Source organism: Eriocheir sinensis, chromosome 61, assembly GCF_024679095.1.
Source record: "Eriocheir sinensis breed Jianghai 21 chromosome 61, ASM2467909v1, whole genome shotgun sequence".
NCBI lineage: Eukaryota > Metazoa > Arthropoda > Malacostraca > Decapoda > Varunidae > Eriocheir > Eriocheir sinensis.
The window spans coordinates 4,504,517-4,514,516 of NC_066569.1; the positions used below are offsets into that span (position 1 = coordinate 4,504,517).

General features: G+C 44.5%; 1 protein-coding gene across 4 annotated transcripts in view; it reads left to right on the forward strand.

The window, feature by feature from the left end:
- Positions 1 to 9,691, forward strand: part of LOC126986196 (single-minded homolog 2-like) — a 61,758-nt gene extending 52,067 nt beyond the window's left edge. For all 4 annotated transcript variants that reach the window (XM_050842150.1, XM_050842151.1, XM_050842153.1 and 1 more), the window contains 4 exons: positions 2,235 to 2,434; positions 3,649 to 3,755; positions 5,187 to 5,334; positions 7,271 to 9,691. In XM_050842150.1, the coding sequence (XP_050698107.1) occupies positions 2,235 to 2,434; positions 3,649 to 3,755; positions 5,187 to 5,334; positions 7,271 to 8,198 (1,383 nt within the window). In that variant the 3' untranslated portion in view covers positions 8,199 to 9,691. The remainder of the gene's footprint in view (positions 1 to 2,234; positions 2,435 to 3,648; positions 3,756 to 5,186; positions 5,335 to 7,270) is intronic.
- The last annotated feature ends 309 nt before the right edge of the window (positions 9,692 to 10,000 follow it).

The following is a 10,000-nucleotide window of genomic DNA, read 5'->3' on the forward strand; positions in this document are numbered from 1 at the left end:
GAGAAGGAGAAAAAAGAGGAGGAAAGTGAGAAGTGAGAAGGAGGAGGAAGAAAAAGAGGATAAAGATGATAGGAAGAGGAGGAAGAAGAGGAAGATAGGAAGAGGAGGAAGACGAGGAGGAGGAGGAGGAGGAGGAGAAAGAGAAAAAAAAGAGGAGGTGGATGAGAGGTGAAAAGGAGGAGGAAGAAGAGTATATAGAAAGGCATGGAAAGGTAGGGAGGAGAAAAAAAGAAGAAGAGGAGGAGGAGGAGGAGGAGGAGGAGGAGGTAACTAACCAACACAGTGACGTGATGAAGACAATGAAAGATGTACATTGATGCCGTGAGGTGAATGTACACACGAACACACACACACACACACACACACACACACACACACACACACACACACACACACTATACATGGAGGAGGGAGAGAATGTATAACAGATGAAAAAAGTATCCTCTCTCTCTCTCTCTCTCTCTCTAACGTAATTAATTAGTCTCCAAATTTTTTTTCCTCTTTTTTTGATTCGAGGTAAAGAGAGAGAGAGAGAGAGAGAGAGAGAGAGAGAGAGAGAGAGAGAGAGAGAGAGAGAGAGAGAGAGAGAGAGAGAGAGAGAGAGAGAGAGAGAGAGAGAGAGAGAGAGAGAGAGAGAGAGAGAGAGAGAGAGATAGTGAGTCCACCCCTGCCTGATAGACAAGATGGCGGACAGGAGGGAAGAGGAGATAACCTTTCTCTCTCTCTCTCTCTCTCCTATTCATATTTCTTCTATTTTTCTTTTCTTTTTTTCTTAATTATCAAAAAATAGCTTTCTTTCAACTCAAAAAAATATCGATTATCTTTCTATATATCTCTGTAACTATCTATCTATCTATCTGTCTATCTATCTGTCTATATGTCTAACTACTTATCTATCTGTCTATCAATATATCAATTCATATGTCTATCTGTCTATGTCTATCTATGTATATGTCTTTTATAACATTCATACATAGACATGAATACAAATACAATCTATCTATCCAACTCTATCTATTTATCTAACTATCTATCTATCTATCTATCTGTATCAATTCATCTGTCTATTTCTATCTATCTATCTATGTCTCTTAAAACATTCATACATATACATAAATACAAATACAATCTCACACACACACACACACACACACACACACACACACACACACACACACACACACACACACACACACACACACACACACACCATCTCCTTTTATCTATCTATCCATCTATCTATCTATCTATCTATCAATTCATCTGTCTATCTGTCTATGTCTATCTATCTATCAATATGTCTCTTAAAACATTCATACATAGACAAATACAAATACAGTCACACACACACACATTCTTTTTATCTAACTATCTATCTATCTATCTATCTATCTATCAATTCATCTGTCTATGTGTCTATGTCTATCTATGTATCAATATGTCTCTTAAAACATTCATACATAGACAAATACAAATACAATCACACACACACATTCTTTTTATCTAACTATCTATCTATCTATCTATCCATCTATCTATCAATATATCAATTCATCTGTCTATTTCTATCTATCTATGTCCCTTAAAACATTCATACATAGAGATAGATATAAATACAATCACACACACACTTTCTTATAATCTATCTATCTATCTATCTATCTACCTATCTATCTATCTATCTACTTACTTAAACCATTATACACACAACCACACGTAATTAACCGCACAACCAAACCTTACTAACCAACCCCATCACAACCAACAGCCTCAACCTCACTAATTAACCAAAACCTCACCTGTCTTTCCCTTTTCCCAGGTGAGCAAGAGAGTGAGTGAGTGAGTGAGTGAGTGTGTTTTTATTCATTTTTCGTCTTTGTTTTTCTTCTTGTGTTCTTTGTCTGTTTTTCTTTTCTTTTTCTGCTTCTTCTTTTTCTTCTCCTTTTCTTAGTCTTGTTTCTTCACTGTTTTTTCATTCTTCCTTTTTCGTGTTTGTTTTTCTTCTTGTGTTCTTCGTCAATTTTTCTTTTTTTCTGCTTTTTCTTCTTCTCCTCCTCCTTCTCTTGGTCTATTTTCTTCACTGTGTTTTCATTCTTTGTTTTTCTTCTTGTGTTCTTCGTCAATTTTTCTTTTTTTCTGCTTCTTCTTTTTCTCCTCCTTCTCTTGGTCTATTTTCTCCACTGTGCTTCTTCTTCATTGCGTTCCAATCTCACCTGTGTCATCCCTTCCCCCAGGTGATCCACTGCTCCGGGTACCTCAAGATCAAGCACTACACCCTGGACATGGCCCCGTACGATGCCTGCTACCATAACGTGGGCCTGGTTGCGGTGGGCCACTCCCTCCCGCCCTCAGCCATCACGGAGATTAAGATGCACTCCAATATGTTCATGTTCAGAGCGTCGCTGGACCTCAAGTTGATCTTCCTGGATGCGAGGTGGGTGAAGGGGGGAGATGGGGGGGAGAGGGGTATTGTAGGGGGATAGAGGAGATAAGGGAATGAAAAAGGGAAGGATAAGAAGGAAGGAAAGAATAGCGAGAAAGGAAGAAAGGAAGGAAAGGAAGAATTTGTGTGTGAGGGGAAGAAAAGGGGAGGAAGGGAGGAAAGGGTAGGTGGAGGGGATAGGAGAAAGAGGAAGAGAAAGGAAGGAAGGATGAAGGGTAGGAAAGGAGGAAGATAGGGAGGAAAGAACGAAGGTAAGGAAAGGAAGAAGAATTTGTGTGTGAGGGGAAGAAAAAGGGGAGGAAGGGAGGAAAGGGTAGGTGGAGGGGATAGGAGAAAGAGGAAGAGAAAGGAAGGAAGGATGAAGGGTAGGAAAGGAGGAAGATAGGAAGGAAAGAACGAAGGTAAGGAAAGGAAGAAGAATTTGTGTGTGAGGGGAAGGAAAGGGGAGGAAGGAGGAAAGGGTGGGGGAATTAGGACGAAGAGGGAGAGAAAGGAATGAAGGATGAAGGGAAGAAAAGGAGGAAAAAAGGAAGGAAAAAATGAAGGTAAGAAGTGGAAGAAGAATTTATATGTGAGGGGAAGAAAAGGGAGGAGAGGGGAAAGGGTGGAGGGGATAGGTGGAAGAGGGAGAGAAAGAAAAGAAGAATGAAGGGTAGAAAAGGAGGAAGAAAGAAAGGAAGAAAGAGAGGTAGGAAGGAAGGACAGATTAGTGAAAGAGGGAAAGAAAGGAAAGGAAGGAAATGGAAAAAAAGGAAAGAAAAGAAGGAAGAAAGGAAGGAAGGAAGGAAGGAAGGTAAAGAGAGAAAGAGGGAAGGAGTGTAAGAGTGTGTAGAGGGAAGAGAGGGGATGGAGAAGGGAGAGAAAGAGGGGAAGAAGAGGGAGAGAGAGGAGGATAGAAAAGTAGAAAGGAAGGAAGGAAGGTGAGGAGGGAAAGAGGGATGTTTGTAGGGGGTGAGAGAGGGACAGAAGAATGAAGAGGGAGAGAGAGAGAGAGAGAGAGAGAGAGAGAGAGAGAGAGAGAGAGAGAGAGAGAGAGAGAGAGAGAGAGAGAGAGAGAGAGAGAGAGAGAGAGAGAGAGAGAGAGAGAGAGAGAGAGAGAGAGAGAGAGAGAGAAGAAAGAGCATAACAATATTTCCATGTATAAGTGTATAACCCCCCCCCCTCTCCCTCCTCCCTCCTCATCCCCTGTGTTTCGCCTCCCCCAGGGTCGGTGTGTTGACAGGGTTCGAGCCCCAGGACCTGATCGAGAAGACACTTTACCAGTACATACATGGATGCGATATGGTGCACATGCGATTCTCTCACCACATGTGTAAGTCTGTGTGTGTGTGTGTGTGTGTGTGTGTGTGTGTGTGTGTGTGTGTGTGTGTGTGTGTGAGGGGGTTGTGTGTGTGTGTACGTGTTAGGGAGTGTGACTGTGCATGTGTGTGGTTGTGTATGTGTGTGTGAGGGGGTTGTGTGTGTGTGTGTGTACGTGTTAGGGAGTGTGACTGTGCGTGTGTGTGTGTGTGTGTGTGTGTGTGTGTTTAGTGGAAGAACAAAATGAAGAAATGAATGAATGAATGAAAAAAAACATGCAAGAAATAAACAAACAAACAAAAATAAAATAGTAAGGAGACAGAGGAAAGAGGAGTGTGTCTGTGTATGTGTGTGTGTGTGTGTGTGTGTGTGTGTGTGTGTGTGTGTGTGTGTGTTTTCCTTCTCTTTATTTTCCTTCTTTTTCCATCCTTTTTCTTTTTATTTTCTTCCTTTCATCTTACTTTTCCTTCCATCCCTTCCCTTTCCCTTCTTCGCTTTCCCATTATTTCCCTTATCCCCCCATTCCCTCTCTCCCCTTTCCCTTCCCATATCTTCCCTTTCCTTCCTCCTCCCATCCCTTTCCCTCCCATTCCCTCTCTTCCCTTTCCCATTATCTCCCTTCCCCCCATTCCCTCTCTCCCCTTTCCCTTCCCATATCCTCCTCCTTTTCCTTCCTCCTCCCATCCCTTTCCTTCCCTTTCTACTTTATTGATGTTTTCTTTTGAGTTCTATGATGTTTTTGAATGACTAACTTAACTAACATCACCCTTTCCTTTCTCCTCCCAGCCCTTTCCTTCCCTTTCTACTTTATTGATGTTTTCTTCTTATCTAACATCATCCTTTCCTTCCTCCTCCCAGCCCTTTCCTTTCCTTTCTACTTTATTGATGTTTTCTTTTGAGTTCTATGATGTTTTTGAATGACTAACTTAACTAACATCACCCTTCCTTTCCTCCTCCCATCCTTTTCCTTTCCTTTCTACTTTATTGATGTTTTCTTCTTCCCATATCTTCCCTTTCCTTTCTCCTCCATCCCTTCCCTCCCCTTTCTACTTTATTGATGTTTTCTTTTAAGTTCTATGATGTTTTTGAATGACTAACTTAACTAACATCACCCTTCCTTTCCTCCTCCCATCCCTTCCCTTTCTACTTTATTGATGTTTTCTTTTAAGTTCTATGATGTTTTTGAATGACCAACTTAACTAACATCATCCTTCCTTTCCTCCTCCCATCCCTTCCCTTTCTACTTTATTGATGTTTTCTTTTGAGTTCTATGATGTTTTTGAATGACTAACTTATCTAACATCATCCTTTCCTTCCTCCTCCCATCCCTTTCCTTCCCTTTCTAATTTTTTGATGTTTTCTTTTAAGTTCTATGATGTTTTTGAATGACTGACTTATCTAACACCCCCTTTCTTCCCCCCCCCCCTTCCCCCCCACCCCCTAGTGCTGATGAAGGGCCAGGTCACCACCAAGTACTACCGCTTCCTGACGCGTGACGGAGGCTGGGTGTGGGTGCAGACATACGCTACCATCGTCCACAACTCTCGCTCCTCCCGCCCGCACTGCATCGTGGCCGTCAACTACGTCATCAGGTGAGAAGGGGAGGAGGAAAACAAGGGGACAGAAGATGATAGAGAGACAGAAGATAGGATAAAGGAGAAGACAGGGGGATGGAAGACAGGGTGATGAAGACAGATAGAAAAAAAAACATGTAATAATTGAAAGAAAACAGGACACCTACAGGAAGGGACGGTGCACTGAAGCCATAGACAGGAATAAAAGAGTAACAATTAACAGAAGACAGGAAAAAGAAGACAGGGGAAAGGAGAAGCCGGGGAATGGAAGACAGGGTGATGACGCCATAGACAGGAAAAAAAAGTAACAATTAACAGAAGACAGTAGGAGACAACCAGATAATAGGAGACAGGGGATAGGAGAGAGGAGATAGGAGACGGAGAACAAGACGATGATAAAGAGGAGGAGGAGATAAAAGGTAGGTGAGGAGAGAGAGAGAGAAAGAGGAAGAGGAAAGGAGAGAAAATGGGAATGGAAAATGATGAGGAAAAGGAGGGGAATGAAGGAGAGAGAGAGAGAGAGAGAGAGAGAGAGAGAGAGAGAGAGAGAGAGAGAGAGAGAGAGAGAGAGAGAGAGAGAGAGAGAGAGAGAGAGAGAGAGAGAGATAGAGAGAGAGAGAGAGAGAGAGAGAGAGAGAGAGAGAGAGAGAGAGAGAGAGAGAGAGAGAGAGAGAGAGAGAGAGAGAGAGAGAGAGAGAGAAAGAGGAAAAACAGGGCATGAAAATGAGGAGAAAGAGATATAGGAATGATGATAAATATTAAGGAATGAAAGAGATTGAAAAGAGAATGAGGAAGAATAAGGAATAAGGAAGGGAGAATGATATGGGGAAGAAGGAAGAAAAAGAAGAAGGGAGGAATGAAGGAAGAAAAGAATGGGAGAGAAGGAGAGAAGGGAGGGAGGGAAGGACAACTATTTTAACTATGTCAGGAGGTAAAGAATGGAGGGAAGGAGGAAGAGGAGGGGAGGAAAAGGGAGAGAAAGGAGGGAGAGGAGGTAAGGAGGGAGGGATATAAAGAAGAGAAGAAAGGAAGCCGGGAAGGGAGGGAAGGGAGGGAAGGGAGAGAAGGGAGGGAGGGAGAGAGGGATAGTGTAATTATGTCAGCAGGTAAAGGTAAAATGGAGGGAAGGGAGGGAGGGAAGGGAGAGAAAATGGAGGACAAGGAGGGAGGGAGGGAGAGAGGGAGGGAAGGAGGGAGGGTAAAAGGAATTAAGGTTACTATAGAGAGAGAGAGAGAGAGAGAGAGAGAGAGAGAGAGAGAGAGAGAGAGAGAGAGAGAGAGAGAGAGAGAGAGAGAGAGAGAGAGAGAGAGTGAGAGAGAGAGAGAGAGAGAGAGAGAGAGAGAGAGAGAGAGAGAGAGAGAGAGAGAGAGAGAGAGAGAGAGAGAGAGAGAGAGAGAGAGAGAAAGGACTAGACACACACAAAAAAAACGAAAGCCAAGGATGAAAGAAAGGAAGAAAGAAGGAAGGAAGAGATGGAAGGACGAAGAAGAGGAAGAGGAGGAGGAGGAGGAGGAGGAGGAGAAGATAACAGAAGACAAAGAGAATTTTAATTAGTAATCTTCCCTTTGTCACGATGGGAGAGAAGGGAGAGAGGGAGGGAGAGAAGGAAGGGAGAGAAAAGAGGGAGGGAGGGAGGGAGGGAGGGAGAGAAAGCTGCAGTATGTCAAGAATAACAATTAATGGGAGGGGGAGAAAGGGAGAGAAAGGAAGGGAGAGAGGGAGGGAGGGAAGGAGGGAGAAAGGGAGGGAGGGAAGACGGGAGAGAAGGGAGGGAGGGAGGGAATTAACTATGGGAAGATCAAAGGAAAAATGGAGGAGAGAGGCGGGAGAAAAATGAAGGAGGGGGAGGAGGAGGAGGAGGAGGAGGAGGAGGAGGAGGAAGGAAAAGGAGGAGGAGGAGAATTCTTGTATGCATAAACTAACCTATCTCTCTCTCTCTCTCTCTCTCCGCAGCGAGGTGGAGGCACGGGAGGGTCGACTGTCCTGGGAGCAAGTTGGGGGCGGGCGGGGGGAGGAGGCGGGTGGGTGGGGGGAGGCAGGGGGGCTGAAGGGGCTGGGGGGCGGCGGGGGGCGACTGAAGTGTCGGTCCGCCCCCTACCCCTCCCCCGCCCCCGCTGAAGCCCTCCACGACGCCCTGGACCCCCCCTCGGCACCCCCGTTACACTACCCCTCACCCCTCGCCCCCCCTGCCTTAGCCGCGCCCCCCACTCCCTACCCCGACCCCCGCCTGGCTTGCTACCCCCCAGCCTACGATGTCTACGATGATCGGTACATAAGAGCCGATCCCACGCAGTACACAGGGTGCGGCGCCCCCCTCGACCCCACGCCACTGCCCCCCGCGGCGTGCCACTACCCCAGTAAAGGCGGGGGGGGTGCGGGGAGCGGGGGGTATGATGAACGCCCGTGGAGTCAGGGATCAGGGAGCTCTTCCGCCTCCGATGAAACCCGACACGAATACTCCGCCCCCCCCACCGGCCCCCCAGCTGCACCCCCCACCCCGTCCAGCACAGCGGCGGCGGTGGTGGCGGCGGCAGGAGGGGGGCTGTACCCTCTCCAGGAGTACTACACACACCCCTCCGACAAGTACTACGCCCCCGATAAGCTGCAGTACCCCGCCATCCCGCCCCCAGACAAGTCCCCCTACGGTGATAAGACCTACGGGGGTGCCGCGGGGGGTGCTGCGGGGGCGGCTACAGCGGCGTCTGGGGGTGCGGGGTGCGTGAGGGGCATGTACAGCTACGTCGACGCCGCCCTCGCCTCAGCCGCCCCCCCCGAGCCGGCCATGGGGGGCAAGGGGGGCCACGTGATCCCCCAGCCAGGCTACACGTCCGTGATTGTCGACGCGCAGCAGTACTACGCGCAGAACGAGTTTGTGCACTAGCCACGGACGCCGCCACGGACACACTGCCACCCATAGAATTACGCCCCCGCGGACACTACCACGGACACACACACACACACACAGATACATGCCTCAACGAAGCACAGTAACCACGGACATGCACACACACATACACACACACGGACACACACACACACACACACACACTCCTCAAAGAACACAGCACCTACGGACACTAGCCACGGACACACACACACACACACACACACACACACACACACACACACTCACAGATACATGCCTCAACGAACACAGCACCTATGGACACTAGCCACGGACACACACACACACACACACACACACACACACACACAAACACATGCCTCAACGAAACACAGGAACCACGGACGCACACACACACACGGACACACACGTACACAAACGACCACAAACATCCATGCACACATCTTCAGGTTCACGCACATAAATCACAAACAGTCACAAACACGTACACACACACACACACACACACACACACACACACACACACACACACACACACACACACGCACGCACGCACAGAGGCAGGCAGGCAGGCATTTTCACATATCATATAAACTAATAACAAATAATAATAATAATAATAATAATAATAATAATAATAATAATAATGATAAAGAATAATAATAATAATAGTAATAACTGATAATAATATAGTACCAAAGTGCACAAAATAAACTTGTATTGGGAAAAACTGTCCTACTAATGAAAAGAAACACGGGAAATAAAGATAATGAGAGGGGGAAGAAGGGAAAAGATATGATAAACTAGAAAAATAAGAAAAGAGAGAAATAAGAAGAAAAATAAGAAAGAAGAATAGAAGTGAAATGAAGGAAAAAGAAATCCGTGAATAGACAAAAAACTGGAGAAATATGAAAAAAAGTTAAAAGAAAAATGAAAAAAAAGAAAAAACAGAAGAAGAGGAAAAAGAGGAAATGAAAAGATAGTGAAACGCAAAAATAAGAAAGAGAGACAGGAAAGAAAATAAGGGAAAGTGAGAGAAAAAAAAGTGAGAGAAAAAGAGAAGAATGAAAAACTCCTACAAAACTTTAATCTGTGTGTACGTACAGACATAAAAAAAGGTGTACATGTGTGTGATAACCAGGTGTACATAAACGTTCATAGACCCGAGTTTGACAATCAGTGTGTGTGTGTGTGTGTATTGGTGTGTGCGTGTGTATATGTGTACGTGTAAGTGTGTACGCAAACCAAGGAAGGCAGGTATATATATCGTCTTATTACACACACACACACACACACACACACACACACACACATACATACACACACACACACACACACACACACACACACACACACACACACACAAACAGAGGAAGGGCATTATGATTTTTTTTTTGTATTTTCATCCTTATTTTTCTCCTTATCATTATCATCATCATCATTATCATCGTCATCATCATCATCAACAGCAACAACAACAACAACAACAACAACAACAACAACAACAGCAGGAAAAGCAGAAATTTGTGTCATAATGATAAGCAGAAAAAAAAAATCCACACTATTTCGGATAATGAAAAAAATAATAATAATAATGATAATAATAATAATAATAAAATAGATGAATATATAAATGAATAAATGAATAAATAAATAAATAAATTCCGTATAGAAAACAAAAGGAAAACAGCTGATAATATTTTCCTTTCTTTTTTATGCATCTCTGAAACTGAATTTGAAATAGAAAGAAAAAAAAAAAAAGAAGAAAAAAGAATACCAAAAAATAATATCAATAAAAGAAAATTTAGAGCATACAA